The 24582-nt window shown below is 41.4% G+C and overlaps 1 protein-coding gene across 1 annotated transcript in view; it reads right to left on the bottom strand.

The window, feature by feature from the left end:
* The window catches only part of LOC141132504 (START domain-containing protein 10-like), a 155973-nt gene that overhangs the window by 42245 nt on the left and 89146 nt on the right, over positions 1-24582 (bottom strand). Inside the window, exon 2 of the mRNA XM_073621035.1 lies at positions 9815-9962. Coding sequence (XP_073477136.1) covers positions 9815-9962 — 148 coding nt within the window. The remainder of the gene's footprint in view (positions 1-9814; positions 9963-24582) is intronic.

Consider the following 24582-nt stretch of genomic DNA (forward strand, 5'->3'; position numbering starts at 1 on the left):
TAGACATTTATAGTTCATTTCCTCCATTTTTACATCTACGGAAGTACCATGTACCAGATTTAAAATTTTTCTCATATCCTTCCTCTCACCACATGAACCCAATTCCCTTTCCCATTTTTTTTTTTATATATGACAGGATTTCCAGCCCCCCCTCCCCCCGCTTCCAATAGGAACTTGTATATCCTGGATATTCTCCCCCGAGTTTTATTCGTTAAACATAACTTCTCAAAATTAGAGTTCCTCTCCGTCTTATTGACTGCAGTAGGTTTGTTATGAAATGCTTAAGCTGGAAATATCACCAATCATTAACCTAAATCAATTCTTTTTTGTGCTTAATTTCTCCAGGTGCACATATTTTCCCCTTGTGCATTATATCCCGTAGTCGTGCATTGTCATTTTTTATCCAATTACCACCCACAGACCTTTTCCCAGGTGCAAAGTAATTTTTATCTTTTAACGTGATTGAAGGTGAATTGTATTTCCATTTTCTTTGTTTATCAGGTCCCAAATTCAGAATACATTACATGTCAATATATGTGTATTTTCTTCTAGTGCCCGAAATTGCGGAGGTGTCCATATATTTTTCCTCAATGTGTATTAGCCATCGAATTTTCAAGTGTTACCCACCTCTTCTCATTGTTTACCTTCGCCCATTCCACCATACGTGATAATATCACATCGTAATATTTTTTGAGATCCGGTACATCCGGCCCTTGGTACTTGTCCTTCCCTAGTATTACAAATGCTATTCTTGGTTTCTTATTTTGCCAGATACATTTAGTAATTAATGCTTTTAATACTTTAAAATATGCCGGAGGCAAAGCTATGGGGAGCATCTGTAACTTGTATGCAATTTTGGGCAGTAATATCTTTAAAGCATTGATACGCCCCATCCATGGACAGGGGTCTTGCTATTTTTTTTATTTCCATTTTTATTTCCGCTAATAAAAGGGATAGAATTTGCCTGATAGATTTTCCGCAAGGATGCTGTTAATTTTATCCCTAAGTACTTTAGTTCGTTTTTCCTCCATGGAAATGGGAAATCCTGTTTTAAACACTGCTAGTCTTGTTGTCTTATATTTATGTTTAATATTTCTAATTTCAACAAATTCATTTTAAAATTAGATAGTTCTCCGTATTGTTTTAATGTTTTTAAAAGGTTAGGCATTGAAATTCGGAGGTTTGATATATAGAACAATATGTCATCTGCATATGCAGCTAACTTATGTTCCTCTTCTCCAACCTTAAAACCCCCTATATCCGGGTTGTTACATATTGTTATTAAAAGGGGTTCCAATGATAGCACGAACAAAAGTGGTGACAGGGGACACCCCTCTCTCATCCCATTATACATTTTAAAGGGGCCGGACGCTATTCCATTGATTTTTACCATAGCTGTGGGGTGTTTATATAGAGTTTGAATCCACTGCATCATCCTTGGGCCTATTCCCATGTTTTCCAACGCACACATCATGAATCCCCAGTCTACTCTGTCCAATGCCTTTTCGGCATCTATTGACAGAAGTAGACCGGGGATTGTACCCTCTTATTTTTTGAAGCAAGAGCAACGTTCTCACCCCATTACCTCTCCCTTCTTTTCCCGGGACGAAGCCTACTTGATCAACATGCACTAAGTCGGTCATTAAGTCTTTCATCCTCATTGCTAAGATTTTCACAAACAGTTTTGTGTCGGCATTTAGCAGCGATATTGGTCTATAATTTGAGCATTTAGTACTGTCTTTCCCTTCTTTTGGAATAATTGTTATTGATGCTAAGAGGGCTTCTCCACTCAACCCATATAGATCTCCCAGACCGTTCATGTATAGACATAGTTTTGGGATTAAGATTTCTTTAAATTTATTAAGGTAGTAGGTCATAAACCCATCGGGGACTGGACTTTTACCAGGTGCCGATTCTTTTAAAGCTCTATTTATCTCCTCCTCTGTTATAGGTATCTCCAAGATAGCTGCACTGTTCTCAGTTAGTCGGGGTATATTTGCTTTTTAAGTATTCTATTATCCTCTCCTTTTTCCCTATTTCCTGCTGTCCCTGCTGGCTTACCCAGTATAAAAGACCCGTAGTAATTTTGAAAAACTTTAGCTATTTCTTTTGTTGTATACATCATTTCACCTTTTTTAATTTTGTATTTTTTCTATATAAATTTACAGATTTTTTTTTTTTTTTTTAGTATCCTTGCTAGGTGCTTACTATTTTTATTTCCCCACAGATATCGTTTCTTTGAAATTTTATTGAATGTCCATCTCATCTCTTGTTCTATTAGATCTTTTAATTAAGCTCTTTTTATTACCACGCCTGATACAAAGCCTGATCTTGGCCTCTATATTTCTTATGCCCTTGTTCTAAAATAAACCTTTTTTTATTAATCTTTCCATTTGTTGGTTCTTTGCTTCTTTTTCCTAATTCCCAGCGAGATCAGGATCCCCCCCAATATAGGCTTTATGCACCTCCCACAAGCTAGCGTCTGATATTTCGTGTGTATCATTTAGGCTAAAATATTTTTCAAAATTTCTTTTTTTATTAAATCTCCCTATTGTTTATCCTGTAACAAATCCTAATTTAGCCTCCAAGAATAGGGTTGTCTCTGAGCTCCTGGTACTTTCATTTTCATGTGACAAATGGGGATGGTGCTGCTCTAATCCTACAATAAATTATAATATCTAGGTGTACTGGGTATCAACTCTTGTCTTTACTGAGGTATAGGATGGTGATCTAAACCACCATGGGGAGTATAGCACTATGTGGACGTGCAGGCAGTATGTGCATAATAGAAAAAAATAATAATAAATAAAGGGTGGAGCCCACCAAAAAAACTATACATATGTATCTCTCAGCTTAAAAAAAAATAAAACCATGGTGAAATCTACAATAAAATTAAAAAAAATAAAATATTTTTTTCAATAAGATAGTGATTGCCGCTGAGACATTAAATGCCAGTACAAAGTGCTGTGAATTAATATCCGGAAATTATTATAGTTCAATGAACCATGATTCATATAAATAAATAGATGGCTAAAAACTCCATAACATAAAAGCAAAAATTGCCAAATGATACAATGTTACATTGAATGTCCAAAGTGATCTTCATAGTTGTGCATCATGCAATATAGCGTCCAGCGCCAACAGGGGGTGCTCAAATTTAAAATAATACAATCCAATAAAGGTGACTTAGTGCAACAAAAAACAGCTTCAATGCTTCCTTAGTGATAACAGACAATTAAGTTGTGTAGATAGCAGCTGCATTTAAAAATCATTTGTTCAGAAGAGTGGTGAATGTGAAGTGTGCAGCAGGATCTCCTCCATGCAACAATCCTCTAGTGGTAGATAATGGCCCCTTACCTCACTATACTGAGGTTACAGCATAGAGCAGACAGCGCTTGTGGTGTCTCCTGTGCAGGGGGTCCTAGGTAATGGACTGTCATTTATCAGACCTCAGATCCATGGGGAGCATCATAGTAAATGGAGAGATGAAGATACCATATAGTGTAGTATTTCAAGCATGTATCAGACTTTATTCAACATTAGCAGCATATAGGGTACTCACACAGTAAAAAACGAAAGGTACAGTGTATCCAGACGAGCGGCAAGCTCATACACTGCTGACAGTGGGCGGTGCCTGTCCTTACGCATGGCGTCACGGGTCACGTGGCTTCATCAGGGGATCCTGATGAAGCCACGTTGTACTGGCATTTAATGTCTCAGCGGCAATCACTATCTTATTGAAAAAAATATTTTATTATTTTTTTTAATTTTATTGTAGATTTCACCATGGTTTTATTTTTATTTAAGCTGAGAGATACATATGTATAGTTTTTTTGGTGGGCTCCACCCTTTATTTATTATTTTTTTCTATTATGCACATACTGCCTGCACGTCCACATAGTGCTATACTCCCCATGGTGGTTTAGATCACCATCCTATACCTCAGTAAAGACAAGAGTTGATACCCAGTACACCTAGATATTATAATTTATTGTAGGATTAGCGCAGCACCATCCCCATTTGTCAGTTGGTAGTCACACCAGTGTCTAAAACCACCTATAACACCACTGCTTGGTAGCACAGGAATAATATTCCCTATATTGATGGTTTCATTTTCATGGTTATTGGTGCATGACCTGATACGGTGGTTATTTCTAAAGTAGTTACCAGATCCAACAACCTATGTTCTACCATTATATAATCTATCCTAGAGTATGTCCCGTGCACAGGGGATTAGAACGTATAGTCCTGCATTTTAGGATGTTGTATTCGCCATACATCTAACAATTGACATTGATATAGTTTGTTTCATCACCTTTAATTGGACTTTCCTAGTCCCCTGTGCACGAGACGTACTATCCCGGTCAGGATCCATACAAAAGTTTAAGTCTCCAGCTATTATCATTTTATCATTTTCCCTTTTTTAAAATCCATTAGTTTTCCCAAGACCTCCTTTAAATAATTTGTTGGATTCTTATTAGGACAATATATGTTTGCTAAAGTACATTTCATTTCCTGTAGTCTCCCCCTTAGGAAGAGGTATCTTCCTTCCCGATCTGTCATCATGTCCTCCAATAAAAAACCTAACCCCCCTACCTATTCCAGTTGCCACTCCCTTTGCCCTTTTTGTCAGAGAGTCCCCATAATACCAAGTTGGAATTTGTTTTGAGTATAAACTCACATTTGTTTCTTGAGAGGTGTGTGTCTCTTGGAGTAAGACCACCCCCCGCCTTATAGTGCCCAATCTCCTTTAAAATTTTGTGCCTTTTTAATCCCTTATATGATAAAAAAATAACTGATGTCATGTATTATAGCAGTCTTTGCTCCCATGGGTTTGATCTTGCCGCAGGAAAAATCAAGGTTTTTTCTTTTCCCTTTTTTTCCCTTCCCTTTTCTTAGATAGCTTCTATTCTCTTTTGTGGATGAGCTTCCCCCCCCCCCCGGCCCTCGATCCGCAGGTGGAGTCCCTCTTCATTTCCTTCCTGAAAATCTCCTATCTTAGGGTGTAGCTCTGACTATGTCCACCCTTATTCTCCCCCCCAAACCCAGTGGGGGGGGAGGGGGGAGCCGGAACCGGCTATCCAACCAACTATCCAGCCTCATTTAGCACCTACACGTTGGTTCCTACATGCCCACTCTATTCCCATCCCCCACCCCCCCCATTGCAGGTCCCTCCACCCTCCGCCCATTCAGACCCTCTTCCCATAGAGTTGCTACATCGTCTTTATTTATGGGTTCTTCTTGGGACTCTCTGCGATTTCTGCCATTCCTCCTCTTCGTCCCCCATAGTGCTTCCCATTTCCGACCATCCAGGTATCACCGGAATTTGAATATCTAGTCTATTACAAAACGCCTGTAAGTCCTCTGGGAACTTTAGTCTTCTTTATCTTCCATCATTCTGGACTACTGGGGATGATGGGAAGCCCCAGCTATACAGTGGGGACGGAAAGTATTCAGACCCCCTTAAATTTTTCACTCTTTGTTATATTGCAGCCATTTGCTAAAATCATTTAAGTTCATTTTATTTTCCTCATTAATGTACACACAGCACTCCATATTGACAGAAAAACACAAAATTGTTGACATTTTTGCAGATTTATTAAAAAAGAAAAACTGAAATATCACATGGTCCTAAATATTCAGACCCTTTGCTCAGTATTTAGTAGAAGCACCCTTTTGAATTAATACAGCCACGAGTCTTTTTGGGAAAGATGCAACAAGTTTTTTCACACCTGGATTTGGGGATCCTCTGCCATTCCTGCTTGCAGATCCTCTCCAGTTCTGTCAGGTTGGATGGTAAACGTTGGTGGACAGCCATTTTTAGGTCTCTCCAGAGATGCTCAATTGGGTTTAAGTCAGGGATCTGGCTGGGCCATTCAAGAACAGTCACGGAGTTGTTGTGAAGCCACTCCGTTATTTTAGCTGTGTGCTTAGGGTCATTGTCTTGTTGGAAGGTAAACCTTCGGCCCAGTCTGAGGTCCTGAGCACTCTGGAGAAGGTTTTCGTCCAGGATATCCCTTACTTGGCCGCATTCATCTTTCCCTTGATTGCAACCAGTCGTCCTGTCCCTGCAGCTGAAAAACACCCCCACAGCATGATGCTGCCACCACCATGCTTCACTGTTGGGACTGTATTGGACAGGTGATGAGCAGTGCCTGGTTTTCTCCACACATGCCGCTTAGAATTAAGGCCAAAAAGTTCTATCTTGGTCTTATCAAACCAGAGAATTTTATTTCTCACCATCTTGGAGTCCTTCAGGTGTTTTTTAGCAAACTCCATGCGGGCTTTCATGTGTCTTGCACTGAGGAGAGGCTTCCGTCGGGCCACTCTGCCATAAAGCCCCGACTGGTGGAGGGCTGCTGTGATGGTTGACTTTCTACAACTTTCTCCCATCTCCCGACTGCATCTCTGGAGCTCAGCCACAGTGATCTTTGGGTTCTTCTTTACCTCTCTCATCAAGGCTCTACGTATAGCGCTACCTATGCTAACTGAATCGCCTCAGGGCGCTTTTTGCCGCCGGTGTCCATCTGCAGTATTGCGCGGTCCTTTGCCCCATGGGGTCCCGACACACTTACAACACATACAACATACACATATTTGGCCAATTTTTCAACAGGATCTAATTAACCTACCAGCATGTCTTTGGAGTGCACATGCACTGTGAGCTGTAAGGTCTTATATAGACAGGTGTGTGGCTTTCCTAATCAAGTCCAATCAGTATGATCAAACACAGCTGGACTCAAATGAAGGTGTAGAACCATCTCAAGGCTGATCAGAAGAAATGGACAACACCTGAGTTAAATATATAAAAGTGTAACAGCAAAGGGTCTGAATACTTAGGACCATGTGATATTTCAGTTTCTTTTTTTATAAATCTGCAAAAATGTCAACAGTTCTGTGTTTTTCTGTCAATATGGGGTGCTGTGTGTAATGAGGAAAAAAATGAACTTAAATGATTTTAGCAAATGGTTGCAATATAACAAAGAGTGAAAAATTTAAGGTGGTCTGAATACTTTCTGTCACCACTGTATTTAATATTTGCAGCTCTCATTTGCTCCAAGAGGGGTTTTAACCTCCCTGATGGTAATCCCGAGTGTGGCTCGGGGTTAAGTTTCAGCACCATTAGCGGTAACCCCGAGCCACACTCGGGATTGCATTGCAGGATCCTGGTGCAGTATACTTACCTTGTCCCCAGGATCAGGCGATGTCCCCCCCGCTGTTACTGTGGGCTCTGTCCTCCGCCCGAAGCCCCTCTGTGGCGGGCTCAGTTCCCTGCGAGCCTCGCAACGCACAGGGGCAGAGCCCAGCGGCAAATTCAAAAAAGTGAAAAATCATAATACATACAGTACACTGTAATCTTACAGATTACATTACTGTATGAAATAACTTCACATCCCTTTTGTCCCCAGTGCTTTGTCCAATGCCCTGCATGCGGTTTTATATTTTATATACTGTTCTTTCTGCCTGTAAACTTGAGATTATCCATAGCAACCAAAAAGTGTCCCTTTACGTCAAAAGTGGTTTTAGGCCATCTAGAAAATAGCGATAGTAAATTAGAACACTTGCAGAATTGAGCGACAGTGAATCGTGGGGAAATTATTTTTATTATTTTATTATTTTTTATAATTATTTATATTTATTATATTATAATTTATGATTTTGTGTTTCAAACTTCATCATACTAGATATCTACTGACAGAGGTGCTTTTATTCATTATTTAAAGTAAAACCTTTATCCCTAAAGGGGAAAAAAACTGTTGCTGTAACTGCTTAGCCGGAGTTGGGCTTTAAAGTGATATTAAAGTCTTGTTTGTTTTTAATAAACATGTTATACTTACCTGCTCTGTGCAATGGTTCTTCTCGGGTCCTGGCCCCTCCCTCCTGCAGAGTTCCCCCACAGCAAGCAGCTGTGCTGTGTTTCCCTATTCTGATATAGAGCCATGGCTCGCCCCCCCCCCCCTCCCCTCTTTGGCTCACTGACTTTGACAGCAGCAGGAGCCAATGGCGCTTGCTGTTACCTCAGCCAATGAGGGAGAGTCTTGGACAGCCAAGGCTCTCATGCAACATCATTGGATTGAGATGGGGCTCAAGTAAGGATTGGGGGAAGCTGCTGCTCACAGCATTGAATGCATTAAGGTAAAAAACCTTCTGCCTGTAGAACCATTTTAATTTGTTAGTCAAGTCCTAGTCTAACACTACCCTCTCCCCAGATTGATGCTGTCCAAAGAAGTCTGTTACACTTTCTGAAAGTGCAGACACCCCAAAACTGGAAATGTATTACTGGCTGGATCACCAGGTGAAAAAAGGGGGGAAAAGCCTAACAAAAAAACAAAAACAAATGCAGCCCCCTTCCAAGCTGCAAAATATTTAATTCTGGGGTTTAATACTGCTTTACCCAGTTGTGTGCCTAGTTATATTTGGTGCTTGATGCAGCAGCCTGGACTTTGTTTACCTTTTTTTGCTCTGAAGGTGATCCTAATCTTGAGTTGACTGCTTCTGCTGTTGAGGCTTCAGTAGTCCGAGTTTGAAGAACCAATAACCGAGTTGTGAATATATATCCTCCCTAACAAATCACTGATGATTTGGGTCAGTAGTGTGAGCTGATGAAAGATGATAAATGTTTGGATAAAACTTCCAGAGGGTTCTTTTCTTACTCAGGCTCTGCTCAGAAGGAGCAGTTTTAAAAAAGTTTGCTGATCTTGTAGAGACCGTGTAGAGTCTAGCTCTCAGCTACTGCTGTTCAAACTATGCACTTTTGTTCTGCTGCAGAACTCTGCAAGTCTCTCGCTCTATCCCTCAACTCACATGGACAGTCTCCTCATGCATCACCAATTTACTGACTGAAATATCAGTCTGGATGTCACACTACTTCCTCAAACTCAATCTATCCAAAACCGAGCTCATAATATTTCCTCCCCCACGTGCCTCTTCCCCCGACTTCTCCGTTAAGATCAGTGAACCATCAACCTGTCCCCCCGTGCATGCCAGGGTGCCTTAATGTCCGCAACATCTCCAAAATACGCCCCTTCCTAACCAATACCACAACAATTCACACTGTGGTCATCTCTTGATTTGACTACTGAAACTCCCTCCTCAATGGATTACCTTTACATAGGCTATCCCCATTTCAGTTCATCATGAATGCTGCTGCCAGACTCATAAACCTTACCAACCACTCAGTGTCTACTACCCCTCTCTGCCAATCCCTTCGTTGGCTGCCACCCACCCAATGAATCAAATTCAAAACAGTAACAATAGTTTACAAAGCCATCTACAGCTCTCAGCTACATCCCTAACCTGGTCTCAAAATACCAACCAAACCGGCTCTCTTCGTTCCTCCCAAGACTTCTACGCTCTAGCTCCCTCATCATTTCCTCCCATGCTCCCCTCCAGGACTTTTCCTGGAGCCTTTCCCATCCTATGGAACTCCATACCCCATCTATGCGGCTGTCTCCTACTCTGTCCACTTTTAGGCGATCCCTGAAAACGCTTCACTTCAGTTAAGCCTATCCTGCCCCCCTGTTTTCATCAGCTCATCCCCCCACAGTTATTACCTTTTGTATCACTTTATCCTCCCTTTTAGATTGATAGGCTGTAACAAGCAGGGCCTTCAGATTCCTCTTGTATTTAATTGTATTGTAACTGTGCTGTCTGCCCTCATGTTGTAAAGCACTGTTGGCGCTATAAAAATTCTGACTAATATTATTATTATTATTATTATTATTATTATTATTAATAATAATAATAATAATATTCACCCACAATACACATAAGGCATTTATTTAGCCCTGCTCGGGTACATGGAATGTCTTACATGAGTAGTATCCAACATCTGCATTGACTGTAAGCCGCCCAATGTCAAAGGTGTCTATCATGTTCGTGTCCCATTTCCTACGGTAGGTGGTGTCATGCAGGACATCATAGAGAACCTCAGCAGAGACATCCTTGCAAACAATACGCATCTGAGAAACATAATAGACAAAAAGAAAAGCAGACGTCAAGCAATGTATATTACAAACTCAATTCAAAAATGTTAATAGTCAAGCATCCCAGAGTAACCCAATACTTAATCTGCATAAAGACCCCAAGTACTGTATTGAAGCAAGAAAGCAAGGATGACAGACATCTTCAAAGAAAAGGGGAAGAAAAGGTTTATAAATGGCGGGACCGTGGCGGTCCGAATGGGACAGTGATGTGGTCCACTTTGGCACGCGGCCGCCATTTGGCCAGCGGACCGCTATTTAGCGACGCATGCTCTAGAGGAAGCAGACAACCTGCAATCACTCAGTCTGTCTCACTTAGCCACTCTTTAGCTAAGTATCTGCTGCACAGGGAATCTATAGGTTTCAGATGGCCGACTCAGATGTAGATGGATTGAAATTTGGCCAGTTCAGCAGAAACTGGACAAATTTCGATCCATTTGTGGCCATCCCTGTTCGACAAAAGACAATCATTAGATCAACTTCTGTTGAACAGGCATATTGGAAAACTTGTCTATCAGTGGCTACAGCTGCTGATCAGTGCATTTTGATAGTGGCAGCCCAGCTGTCAGAATACAATGTCCCGGCAAGGGGGACTGAATAAAAAACAAACAGGTGGATGGAGGAAATACAAGCAGAAGATACCCAAGCTCAACCGCACAATTGAAAAATACTTGCTGAGATTTGATGCTCAGGCTGGGGATCTCCACTCCCGTGTTTGAACATCCAAAGCAGAAAATTTAGAGGCTACTCCATAACTCCTTGGTATTATCCTTTATTTGGCTAGGATCAATGCTGACATGTTTCAGCTATTACAGCCTTACTCTTAACATGCTGTAGGGCTGTAATAGCCAAAACGTGTCAGCATTGATCCGGTGTATATGATGTAGCCAAATAATGGATAATACCAAGGAGTTACCAAGTTGCTGGCTAAATTTCTGCTTTAGGTGAATGGAGGAGTCCATTGGCAAAACAAAAAGAAAAAAACAACCCCCCCCACAAAAAACAAAAACAAAACACATTCATCTACTGTATAGCCAGCTTAACACTGCAAAGCAGGTAGCAGAGCCTGTAAACGTAAATACCAAATATAGCTGACCCAAGTGTACAAAGACAAGTGTATTTTGCCTACAGTCAAGCATGGTGGTGGGAGTGTCATGGTCTAGGGCTGCATGAGTGCATGGGCAGATAGGGAGACGAGGCATTTTGGCTGGTCTTGCGGTGGGACTGTGCTGGAATAGCCGCCCAATGCAGTCCCATTGCATATGGCGTGAATGTGCACTAAAGCTTGTAGCAAAGGCACCAAAAAAAAAAAAAAAATCTAAGCATTTTACGTACTGTGGATGAAAGCCTTGTCTAATAGAGAATAGTTTCATTGCTTTTAGATGAACAACAGAAAACATCACAAATTGAAATGACTGTGGATAATATGTCACAGCTGGTGATATTAGCCAATATTTGTTCAGCTGCAGGAAAATCACAATTAAAATCATTTTGCATCACTGGTTTCTGCAAAGTAATTTTAAAGATCGTTTTCACACAGCAGATGCTCCTTTTTATGTCTGTCTAACTATTTAGGGTTACAAGTAACCAAAATTTAATTAACCACTTGCCACCCAGGCCAATTCTGACATTTCTCTCCTACATGTAAAAATCATCATTTTTTTGCTAGAAAATTACATAGAACCCCCAAACATTATATATGTTTTTTTTAGCAAAGACCCTAGAGAATACAATGGCGGTCATTGCAACTTTTTATCTCGCACGGTATTTGCCCAGCAATTTTTCGAACGCGTTTTTTTAGATTTTTTTTGCATAAATGTGATGAAAAAGATGAAGTTACACCGATTAAATAGATACCCAACATGTCACTTTAAAATTGCACACACTTGTGGAATGGCGCCAAACCTCGGTACTTAAAAATTCCCATAGGCAAAGCTTTAAATTTTGTTTACTGGTTACATGTTTTGAGTTACAGAGGTCTAGGGCTAGAATTATTGCTCTCGCTCTAATGTTCGTGGTGATACCTCACATGTGTGGTTTAAACACAGTTTTCATATATGGGTGGGACTTACATATGCTTTCACTTCACCGTGCGAGCACACGGGGACAGGGGCGCTTTACATTTTTTTTTTTTTTTTTTTTTTTTTTATTGTTAATTTTACTTTTTTTTTTTAGTTTGACACTTTTTAAATAAAAACATTTTTTTGATCACTTTTATTCCTATTACAAGGAATGTAAACATCCCTTGTAATAGGAATATGGTATGATCGGTCCTCTTTACAGTGAGATATGGGGTCCTTAAGACCCCACATCTCACTTCTAGGCTGGGAAGCCTGAAATAAAAAAAAAAAAACAAAAAAAAACTCTCGGCTTCCCAGCCGAGGTGACGCCGTTTGTTTGAATGCAGAGGCCGGCATGACTTCATAACATTGCGCCCGACCTCTGAGCGATCATAGAGAAATCTCTATGGTAAACATCCGGGGCCAGGGGATCCTGTCTCCGACGCACAGATGGAAGCGGTGAGTCGGTAGAAGCACCGGAGGGCGGCGGGAGGGGGGACGTCCCCTCTTACTGCCTGTAACAACGATCAATCGGCGGAACAGCCGCTATGATCATTCTTATGGTGTAGGGAAAAAGGCGATATCTGAAGGATGCCTGTAGCTGCAGGCCTCATTCAGATATACTCGCACAGTCAAGTCAAGGACGTCATTGGACGGCCGGCGCGCAGGAAGTGGTTAAAAAGGGAAAGTCCACCTTATGGTACACTCGCAGAGTTCATCTTCTCAGAGTATTGGCTTCCAACATTTCATCAGTGAAGTATTAGCACAAAAAAATGGAATGAATTTTAGCATGGCATGGGGTGGACAGGACCTTTCCCTTGCTCGTTTATGTACTGGTGGCACTGCACACCTAAGGTTGTCAACATATAATTTCAGTGGCCCCCAACAGGTGTCTCCCAGCAGTCACTGGAATCATGCACTGCCAAAGCCTGGCTGATGTTTGAAAGCTCAAGTGAACCTATGTGTGATTTATTACTGTAACAAACTCAGGCTGCATATATAGTAATAAATCTGTCCTTTTAGTTTTTTTCTTCTATTGCCAAGTAATGCAGCGAGGGTGAAAATTATAGTCAGACCGTGGCTCTCAAACAAGCAGCAGCCTGGCTTTCAAGCATTTAGGCCATTTTAGGACATTCATGCCCAGAACTGTACTGTAAACTGAAAGTGTAAATTTCAGCAGAATCTAATGAATTACACAATAGCATGCATGGGCACATTTTTTCTTTAATGCAGACAGTGCAGATCAATGTAATGAAACCAAAGACAGCCAGCTAACCAACATTTTTATAAAAAGAGGTCAGCAATGGCCACCTTTATATTTCTGTCATTTCAAGCATTTCAGTTCCAAAACACCAGATAAAGTGACCCTGTTATTCATGTATTTACAGTTTATTTACTAAAGCTGGAGAGTGCAAATACAGGCTCACTTCTGCATAGAAGCCAATCAGCTTCCAGGTTTTATTCCCAAAGCTTAAATAAAATAAACAAGCTGAGGTTTGAAGCTGATTGGCTACCATGCACAACTGCACCAGCCTTAGTAAATCTACCCCTTTGCTATTTGGTGCTTTTTCCCCCATAGAACAAAAACTACTGTGCAAAAGTAATTTAAAACAGTTAAAGAGGCATTACACAAGAATATATTTTTAGTTTATTTTTCAGTGGTTTTGATTTCTTTTACATAATAAAATGCCAAAATTGATGAAATTAGGGGACATTTTTACTGAAATTTTAGCGAACGCCAACATTTTTCATTATAACCATCTTCGTCCCTAATTACATACTCGCTTTATTTCATGTGTGCTTATCCAGAAGCATCCAACACAGCTAGAAAACATTTTTGACCCCCCCCCCCCCCCCAAAGTTTTCCTGGAGGCACTAAATTCTTCAGTGCTAAATATATACATTGTGTGTGTGCGCCTTTCATAACTTTTTGTACAATGAAGTTCATAAAAAGCTAGCTGGTCAGCCCCACACTGGGTCATGTTCCGGTCATTCATCTCAGTCTGCTTTCCTTGAGCTCTTTCGTCACAGCAAGTGTTTGAGCTCTGCTGTAACTAGAAACCATTACCTAGTAACCCAAACCGATCTCCAGTATCAGGTATACAGAGAGAGGTGCATTATTCATGGCTCCCTCCTCCCAAACGTCTCTGTAGACCTCTGTGCAGGAAGTGACAGCTTGCGCAATGAATGGAATGTCAGTGGCCCTTCATTAGGGTCACCTCAATATTTAATGAACCCCCAGCTCTGATGCTGAGTAATTAGAGAAGTGCCCTTTATTTTGCCTGTGTTTGCTTTGTTTTGATTATTTCGCACACTTATTAATGCAGCAGTTTAATCTCAGTGGGTGAGCAGCGATGGAAACCGTTTGAATATCAGATGCCCGCAGAGTCCGTTTGAGCATACATTACAAAGTTCCTGAGCTCACGAGGGTCCCTGTGGCCAGGCAGGGCTTCAGATTTTAAAATCATGAAAGAATAGATCACTAGATGTAAAAGAAAAAAAAAAAAAAGAAGAAGAAGAAAGAAAAATACCTTATGATCAGTACTAAACCTTACAGGATACGAACACTAACAAATTTATCTAAATATTCACATTAGGTTACGTTTTTATATTTAAAATATATGTAAACACACTTACTAAAATGTCATAAGCTTTAAAAGTTCATGCAATTTTAAAAGTAATTTCATTCTTTTTAAACCTGCAGCTTTTAGTAAAATAATAATTCAAGACCCCGCTATTAAGGCCCTTATTAAGTTACTTTCTGTTATAGGGGACAACATTCTGTCCCCTTCTTCTAATTTTGCTCTGGCTTTTTCACCTAGTCACGTGTGCTTTTGATAGAAGTATAGTCTCCAGTTGCCATGCAATGCCATGCAGCCATTGCTGAAGTGTGATGTACACAAGGTAGCTGCAGGAGATCAGCAGCACTGAGAAGCAACAAAGGATAAGAGACGAAAAAAGTATTTTATTTGAAAAGTGCAATTGCATAATACTTTAGTTGACTATCAGTTTGAGTTTAGAGTATGTCCACTTTAGAAGATGGATAAATTACCTAGTTCATATCACAGATCTGAAGACTTCAGATCAGCCCCAATTCCTGCACCTTTTAGCCTAGGAGCAGCCCCCCCCCCAATTCCTGAACCTTCAGGCCTAGGAGCAGCCCCCCAATGTCTGCACCTTCAGGCCTAGGACCTTCAAACCTCAGATCAACCCCTAGTTCCCAAAATTCTATAAAAAAATCCTTTTTTTTTGCATAGGAGGAGGAGAAGAAGTATGAACTCAATAGGTGTGAGCTTTATCAGCACCTTATATGAGATTCTATCAGAAAAGAATAATCTAGATAATCACCTTAGAGAAAAGCATACATCAGTGCCATCACACCACAATATTAAATAAAAAAAAAATCATAAAAAGGTCCAACTATTCAAATATATACAATACAGTCCCTTTAAAATTTAAGGTAAAAAACCTTCTCTACGCAGCAGCCCCCCCCCCCCAATACTTACCTGAGCCCCATCACGATCCACACGAGAGCCTCGGCTCTCTGCCTCTTCATTGGCTGAGACAGCAGTGGGAGTTGTTGGTTCCCACTGATGTCAATCACAGCCAGTGAGCCAATGAGGGAAGACAGGGGGCAAGCCGAGCCGCGCGTATGTGTGTGTGTGTGTGTGTGTGTGTGTGTGTGTGTGTGTGTGTGTGTAAATAGACATGCGGGGCAGCGGCTCCGGAGCGAGCCTGCTTGGGCCACTGCAAGCTTCTTGCTCTGGGGGCACTCAGCAGGAGGGAGGGGCCAGAAGCACCGATGGGGGACCCAAGAAGAGGAGGATCGGGGGTATCCGCTGCACAGAGCAGGCAAGTATAACATGTTTGTTTAAAAAAGATAGAGATAGATAGATAGATAGATAGATAGATAGATAGATAGATAGATAGATAGATAGATAGATAGATAGATAGATAGATAGATAGATAGATAGATATAGGTTTAAGTATCACTTTAAAGGATGGCTTTAATAACAAACACCACTCTGTCTCCTCCGATGATATGAAAACGAATAGTGCTCTGTTTAAAACATTTGATTTAAGATACAAATTTAAAAAAATATACTCACAAAGCACAGAACCATTAGTTATGTGATGACGGTTTATTGATGCCCCTCGGCTCCAGAGTGTCTGTGTTGAGTTTTTTTTTTTTTTATTATTATAAAAGGTACTTTTTAACTATAGCTTAAAATCCATTTACAACAATCAGATCTGACCCTTTTACTACCTTGCCACAGGTACAAAATGCTATCAAAATCTTTTTAGTTTGGGATAGAGTAGTGGTATTTTTTAGTTTATTTTTTTATGCCTGCCCTGTACCCATTTAGGGATATTTCCTTTCAGTTCTAGTCCTGAAGACGCAGCAGGTAGTGGGAGGAAACCTATCCAAAAAGGTGTCACAGGAATGAGCATCCTCATTTGAAGAGAAGCCTCACCCGATGATGCGTAAGTGACACAGAGCATGAATCTACCCCACTGGGAAGACTGACAGCAAAAATAAAAAAACTGATAGGCGTTTTAACCCTTCACTACTCTATTCACAAGGCTATCACTGTTCTTTTCCTGTAATATTAATAGCCAAAAATTGATCAGGTTCTTTTTGGTGCATTTGAACCCAAAGGGTATAAATTGGCAGATGCAACACCTTCATAGGTGTGAATTGGCTCTTAGAGTTGAACACAGATATTCAATATATAGATACAATATTCCTGGAAAAGAATATGCTGGCGGCTCAAATACAGCGCATGTGGAAAAGTATTCACAGTGCTTCACTTTTTCCACATACAAACAATACCCCATAATGACAACGCGAAAGAAGTTTGTTTGAAATCTTGGCAAATGTAAAAAAAAAAAAAAAAAAATCACATGTACTTTATTGTACTGTATTTACAGCCTTTGTTCAATAGTTTGTTGAAGCACCTTTGGCACCAAATTACAACCTCAAGTTTTTTTTTTTGAGTATCAAGCTACAAGCAGTGTTAATTTTGGCTGAAAATTTCGATTTGGTCTTAGTCTTCGGACTAAAATGGCATTTTAGTTTTAGTCCCATTTTAGTCTTCTGCGAGTGTTTTAGTTTGAGTCGTATTTAGTCGACTAAATCTCCAGTACATTTTAGCTGACCAAAATCTAATGGGTGTAATTCAATTGTAGTTCAATTGTAATGCATTATTTAAGCATTTCTCTACAATTTCCAAACTCATTATATATTACTGCTGGAGTGAAAAATCGAATATGTTATAATTTATGGTATTAAGGTTTGAACATGCACTACAGACACAGATTTAGTCGTTGTAGAAAACGTCTTTAAGCAAAACCGTTTAGTCAAAAATATTGCTTTTTTGACAAAAGTGCAATGTAAAAATAACAAAAGAAAAAAAAAAAACAACTCTTTGCGTGATCGTGATGATGCCAGTGCCATCATGCACAGCCAGTGGTCACTAGTCAGGAGGCCTGTAATGCTGCACAGTGCTGGATGGTGGTCTGAGAGATGGACTGTAATCCACAGTGCCCTGGATGCCACTGCCAGTGGTCAGAGGAGGCCTGTAATGCACACACAGTGCTCTGGATGGACGGTGGTCTTAGGGGAGGCCTCAGGCCTTCTGTAATTGTAATGTACAGTACTAGACACTCACAGTCTGCTCCACTCTCTGCTCTGGGCGCCTGTCGGTCGTCTCATGAGTCGGGACTGGGACAGACTCAGTCTCATCGGGACTCGGAAATCCTGGCTGGCCTGCAATGCACAATGCGGCTCTCTGGTCTCTGGCAGTTGTCACTGTGCACACAGTTGAATACACTTGCTTGCTGGGAGCAGATTGCGGAAGCAGGCTGAGCTCTGTTAAAACTGGACGTTTGCGAGGGTAAACATTCCTGCCTCACATTTTCGATGTGATTTTCACCAAAGTTTTCATCAGTGAACAAAAATGTGCAAATGTGCTGTACTTTTTGTTTAGTTTTCGTCACTGTAAAAATGCAGCTGACAAAAAACATTTTAGTTGACAAAATTAACACTGGCTACAAGCTGGGCACATCTATTTTTTGGGCAGTTTCTCATATCCTTTGCAGGACCTCTCAAGATCCATCAGGTTGGATGGGGAACTGCATTATCCTCCATGCCCCCTCCTTTCCTCTGTGCCTCTCCGCTGTCTCCCTCCGTTCTTCTCTCCTTTTCTGTCCCCCTCCGCTGTCCCCTCCGTTCCTCTTTCCTCCTCTGTGCCTCTCCGCTGTCCCCCTCCGTTCCTCTTTCCTTCCCTGTGCCTCTCCGCTGTCCCCTCCGTTCCCCCCTCCTTCTCTGTCCCCCTCCGTTCTCCCCCTCCGTTCCGCCGTCCTCCTCCTCCTTCCTTTGTGAATAGACAGAGTCAGCTGACTCTGTCCATTCACATAACTGAAACATTGTAATCTCTTGTGATTACTATGTGTCAGTTTATGAATGGAGAGGAGCCGCTGTCTTCTCTCCATTCATTCTCAGTGCAGCTGAGGCTGCAGAGAAAGGGACTGGGGAATCTCTATCCTCTGTCTCTTTCTCTGTCTCAAGGGGGAGATATCAGAGGTCTGTTAAGACCCCTGATATCTCACCAAAGCCCCCCAACAGGGCTGATTAAAAAAAAAAACAAAAACAAAAACAAAAAAAAAAACACATATTGCAATAAAGAATAAAAAAAAAAATTATTGTAAAAAATAAAAATTGTAAATTTAAAAAACAAAACACACACACACACACACACACACACACACACACACACACACCCCGTTCACCCCCCCCCCCCCCCCAAAAAAAAAAAACACTGTCACGTGACATAAAAAAAAAAAGTATCGGTATTCGGTATCGGCGAGTACTTGAAAAAAAGTATCGGTACTTGTACTCGGTCCTGAAAAAGTGGTATCGGGACAACCCTAGTGCACAGCCATTTTTAGATCTCTCCAGAGATGTTTAATTGGGTTCAAGTCTGGGTTCTGGCTGGGCCACTCAAGGACATTCACAGAGCTTTCCCATAGCCACACCTTTGTTAGCTGTGTGCTTAGGGTCGTTGTCCTGTTGGAGGATGAACCTTCGCCCCCAGTCTGAGGTCCAGAGCAGGTTTTCATCAACGATGTCTCTGTACATTGCTGCATTTATCTTTCCCTCAATCCTGACTAGTCTCCCAGTTCCTGCCAGTGAAAATCACCACAGCATGATGCTGCCACCACCATGCTTCACTGTAGGGATGGTATTGGCCAGGTGATGAGCGGTGCCAGGCTCCCTCCAGACATGACGCTTGCCATTTTCTCAGGTCTGAGAGTCCTTCAGGTGCCTTTTGGCAAACTCCAGGTGGGCCATCATGTGCCTTTTACTGAGTAGTGGCTTCTGTCTGGCCACTTTACCATACATACACATACACTTTGCCTGATTGGTGGCGTTCTGCAGAGATGGTTCTTCTGCAAGGTTCTCCTCTCTCCACAGAGAAACGCAGAAGCTCTGCCAGAGTGACAATCGGGTTCTTGTTCACCTCCCTGACTAAGGCCCTTCTCTCCCGATTGCTTAGTTTGGCTGGGTGGCCTGCTTTAGGAAGAGTCCTGGTGGTTCCAAACTTCTTCTATTTACGGATGATGGAGGCCCCTGTGCTCATAGGAACCTTCAATGCTGCAGACATTTTTTTGTACCCTTCCCCAGATCTGTGCCTCGATATAATCCTGTCTAGGAGGTTTGTGCACTGACATGCACTTAACTGTGAGACCTTATGTAGACAGGTGTGTGCCTTTCCAAATCATGTTGAATAAACTGAACTTACCATAGGTAGACTCCAATCAAGTTGTAGAAAAATCTCAAGGATGATCAGTGGAAACAGGATGCACCTGAGCTCAATTTTGAGTGTTATGGCAAAGGCTGTGAATACTTATGTTCATGCATTTTTTTCATTTTTTATTTTTAATAGATTTGCAAAGATTTCAAAACAAACTTCTTTCACATTGTCATTATGGGCTATGGTTTGTAGAATTTTGGGGAAAAAAATGCATTTAATCCATTTTGGAATAAGGCTGTAATATACCAAAATGTGGAAAAAGTGAAGCACTGTGAATACTTTCCAGATGCACCGTATTAGTTACTAAACAGAAACAGGAGTAACTGCAAAAAAAAATAATAGGTGACCCATTAAATTTGCCCACTTGTTTTTAATACATTTTCATTTTTTCTTCATGCACAGTGCCTAGAAAAAGTATTCACCCCCCCCCCCCCCCCCCTTGGCTTTTTACCCATTTTGTTACATTACAGCCTTTAGTTCAGTGTTCTTTAATCTGAATTATATGTGATGGATCAGAACACAATAGTCTAAGTTGGTGAAGTAAAATTAGAAAAATACACACATAAAACTATTTTTCAGAAATAAAAAACTGATAATTAGCATGTGCTTATGTATTCACCCCCTTTGTTATGAAGCCCATAAAAAGCTCTGGTGCAACCAATTACCTTCAGAAGTCACATATATATATATATATAAAATATTTAATATATATTTAACGCTTACCCCCGAAAGGAGCGGCTGAATATTGTTATATCTGTAATTCATGTTTACCGCTCAACCCTCACAGCCCATAGATTTAAAAGTCACAGTCCTTAATGCTTTTTCTCAATGCTTTATTCATCAACATAAACTGGGATGGGAGAAGGACTTTCTTTGAGATGCTCTTCTGTTACATTGTCACTTTTCCGTGAGTCATACAAGAGAAACTGTGCATAATTGCGGACAATCAAGAAATCATTTCTCAATGATTTCTTCTATCAGGGACGATGGAAGTAGATTTAATAGAGAATGAGTTGATAAAGAGTCACTCTGAATAACTTCTTCATCAGGACACTTTTAGAAAACGATCCATCTCTCTACATGTGTACTTGCAGCTTTGATGATCCCTACCCTTTTACCACTACTTCCCACCGACATTGTACTTCCAGGTTTAGCTAAAGGAGAGCAAATCTGAATAGATCCTCCCGCTTGACTGATTGGAATCCCGGGGCAATGCTGAACTCAAAGTCATAGGCCATCACTGCCCATCTCACTGACTTGTGCACCAACAACCCTCAGTCTCTGGCAGTACCTTTCCCTTGGGCTTTCACTCACGTGATCGATAGTCCATGTGCCACTCAAACGATCAATCGCCCAGTTTCCTTCTGCTTTGTTGCTACTACATCCGCAATGTTTCTCAGTTCCCTTTATCTCTTTGTGGCCTGTTCCCTTCCCCACAGGGGTGGCCTACGACATCCAGGACTACACACAGCAAGATGTCATCTGTTCCTCCATGAGGACCTGACCTCCACCCTTCTCGCTAGGGCGAAGCTCCGTTGGCTCCCCGAATGGGAAACCCTCCAATTCCCCCTCCGGGAGCCAGGCTGGCTCTCCCGCTCCTCAGAGCCGTGCTGGACTCGGCCCCAGACTCAGGCTCAGACTCCCAACTCCTGGGATACACTTGACCCCCCTTTTTTTTTTAGGAGAGTCCCGGGATTACCAAACAAATTAATGATTGGCAGAGACCAACACAAACACCTGTCACTCAAAAGAGAAATCAAACAATACAGGCCTGCTGCAAATAGCATCAGCCTGTCTAAATTTACCTAATCTAGAAAGCTAACAAGAAAGGTCACCTACCTAAAAGTAGGTGCCCGCTAAAAAAAAAAAATATATTATATATATATATATATACACACATACACACATATATATACACACACACATATATACATATATACACACACACATATACACACACACACACACACTCACACCTTTTTGATAGGCCCCAGAGGCTGCAACACCTAAGCAAGAGGCACCACTAACCAAAAACTGCCATGAAGACCAAGGAACTCTCCAAACAAGTAAGGGACAATGTTCTTGAGAAGTACAAGTCAGGGTTAGGTTATGAAAAAAATATCCAAATCTTTGATGATCCCTAGGAGCACCAATAAATCTATCATAACCAAATGAAAAGAACATGGCACAACAGCAAACCTGCCAAGAGACGGCCACACACCAAAACTCACGGACCGGGCAAGGAGGGCATTAAATCAAAGAGCCAGCACAGAGACCTAAGGTAACCCTGGAGGAGCTGCAGAGTTCCACAGCAGAGACTGGAGTTTCTGTAAATAGGACAACAATAATCCTATCGCTCAATAGAGTTGGGCTTTATGGCAGAGTGGCCAGAAGAAAGCCATTACTTTCCGCAAAAAAATAAAAAATGGCACGTTTTGAGCAAAAAGGCATGTGAGAAACCCCCAGAATGTATGGAGGAAGGTGCTCTGGTCTGATGAGACTAAAATTGAACTTTATAGCCATCAAAAGAAAACGCTATGTCTGGCGCAAACCCAACACATCACCCAAAGAACACCATCCCCACAGCGAAACATGGTGGTGGCAGCATCATGCTGTGGGGATGTTTTTCAGCAGTCAGGACTGGGAAACTGGTCAGAGTTGAGGGAGAGATGGATGGTGCCAAATACAGGGATATTCTTGAGCAAAACCTGTACCACTCTGTGTGTGATGAGACTAGGACGGAGGTTCACCTTCCAGCAGGACAATGACCCCAAACACACTGCTAAAGCAACACTTGAGTGGTTTAAGGGGAAACATGTAAATGTGTTGGAATGGCCTAGTCAAAGCCCAGACCTCAATCCAATAGAAAATCTGTGGTCAGACTTAAAGATTGCTGTTCACAAGCGCAAACCATCCAACTTGAAGGAGCTGGAGCAGTTTTGCAAGGAGGAATGAGCAAAAATACCAGTGGTAAGATGTGGCAAGTTCATAGAGACTTATCCAAAATGACTTGGAGCTGTAATAGCCGCAAAAGGTGGCTCTACAAAGTATTGACTTTAGGGGGGTGAATAGTTATGCACGTTGACTTTTTCTGTTATTTTGTCCTATTTGTTGTTTGCTTCACAATAAAAAAAAAAAATCTTCAAAGTTGTGGGCATGTTCTGTAAAATGATGCAAATCCTCAAACAATCCATGTTAATTCCAGGTTGTGAGGCAACACGAAAAATGCCAAGGGGGGTGAATACTTTTGCAAGGCTGAATATAGGTCAGTTTTTATCCAAGCATGTGTAAATTTAAAACATGGTTGGGATAAACAAAAAAAAGGCTAAAAAAGGTATATTGTGCAAGGTGTATTACAGAAAATGTAAAAACTTTTATTTTGTTGAATCTTGCTTTAGGTTTATTAAAAAACTCTACCAGATCCTTACATTTAGAAATCCCTTTGTTGTTACAGCAAGGCGGGGGGGGGGGGGGGGGGACTGCATCTTGTCATCTCATTATCTTTTATTCATAATTGATTGGAACACAAAACTGCTCTTTTGAAGCCACCAGCAGTCTCTTGCTAAGCTATTCACAGCCAAAAGGAAACAACTCTGCAGCTTTATGTAGATACAGAAACTAGGTGTAGTAGCTCATCTATTAACCCCTTGCTAGGTAAACGTTGCTTCTAACGAAATCAGAAGCTGCACTGTTTTTCAGCAGTATATAGAGAACAATCGCAAATAATTGCCAGAGACAATGCAGAGGTACGGTTTTGTACGCCATGTTCCTGCATTAAACTGAACTCTTGGTTTTGCTGACTCCAGCATTTTTTTCATATATTTCTATGGATAATCCACTAGGAAGCGACTAATACCACCATTGTGATGTTACTAGTCTGTGAAACTGGACATAGTCCAGATTTTGCAACAATTTGTTATCTATGAAGACTAACGAAATGTAGCCAAGTCCCAGGTCCCCTTTGGTCTAATAAGAACCTCCAGAGTTAGGGATAACTTACATCCTTCTATGTAGAGTGGGTTAAGAGGCATGGTGAGTGTAATGCAAGATAGATTCATGAGCGCCAGACACTTCTTGAATGCAAAGAGATTTATTGTCTCTTAAACAGAACTGTGGGAGAGAGGGTTTAGGGCACCCTTTAGTAGTTGCAATGTTAATTGGCAGACTCTGAGACTTCTATAGGTAGACAGCCAAGCAGGGAAAGGCACCCAGCCGGACACCACATCTGCATGTGTAGACACGCTGTCTCCTATGTTAACAATCTTGAACAGTTTCTAACAAAGGTTACAATGAACTCTCACTTCCTCTTCAATCCCTTATTGTAGATCTTCACTTAACTGAGCTCCCAGTCTCTCTCTAGACTTGCTGATCCACTGCCACTGGATCTCCTGGACTCTTCCAACCCTCTCTGTATCTTCAAGAGTCACCCCCCGCTTCCCTGCTGGGTCCCTAGCTTGGCATCCAAGATACTCCTCAAGCATCACCCAACTGGCCGGCTCGGTCCCTGGCTTTGAAAACACAAGGCTGCTCTGCAAGCGTCACCTCCGCTGGCTGGGTCCCTGGCTTGACACCTGCTGAAGTTTCCCAATTCTTCACTGTCCCGATTGGCGAGAATACTGCTCTGGTACTTGCTTCAGCTACTCACAGTGGTCCCTGGTAATAAGGTGGATGGTAGCTTAGTGGTGGCAGCTGCTCCTCTACCTCTGACCGCGACAAGTTCTC

Source organism: Aquarana catesbeiana, linkage group LG03 (assembly GCF_042186555.1).
Source record: "Aquarana catesbeiana isolate 2022-GZ linkage group LG03, ASM4218655v1, whole genome shotgun sequence".
NCBI classification, from domain to species: domain Eukaryota; kingdom Metazoa; phylum Chordata; class Amphibia; order Anura; family Ranidae; genus Aquarana; species Aquarana catesbeiana.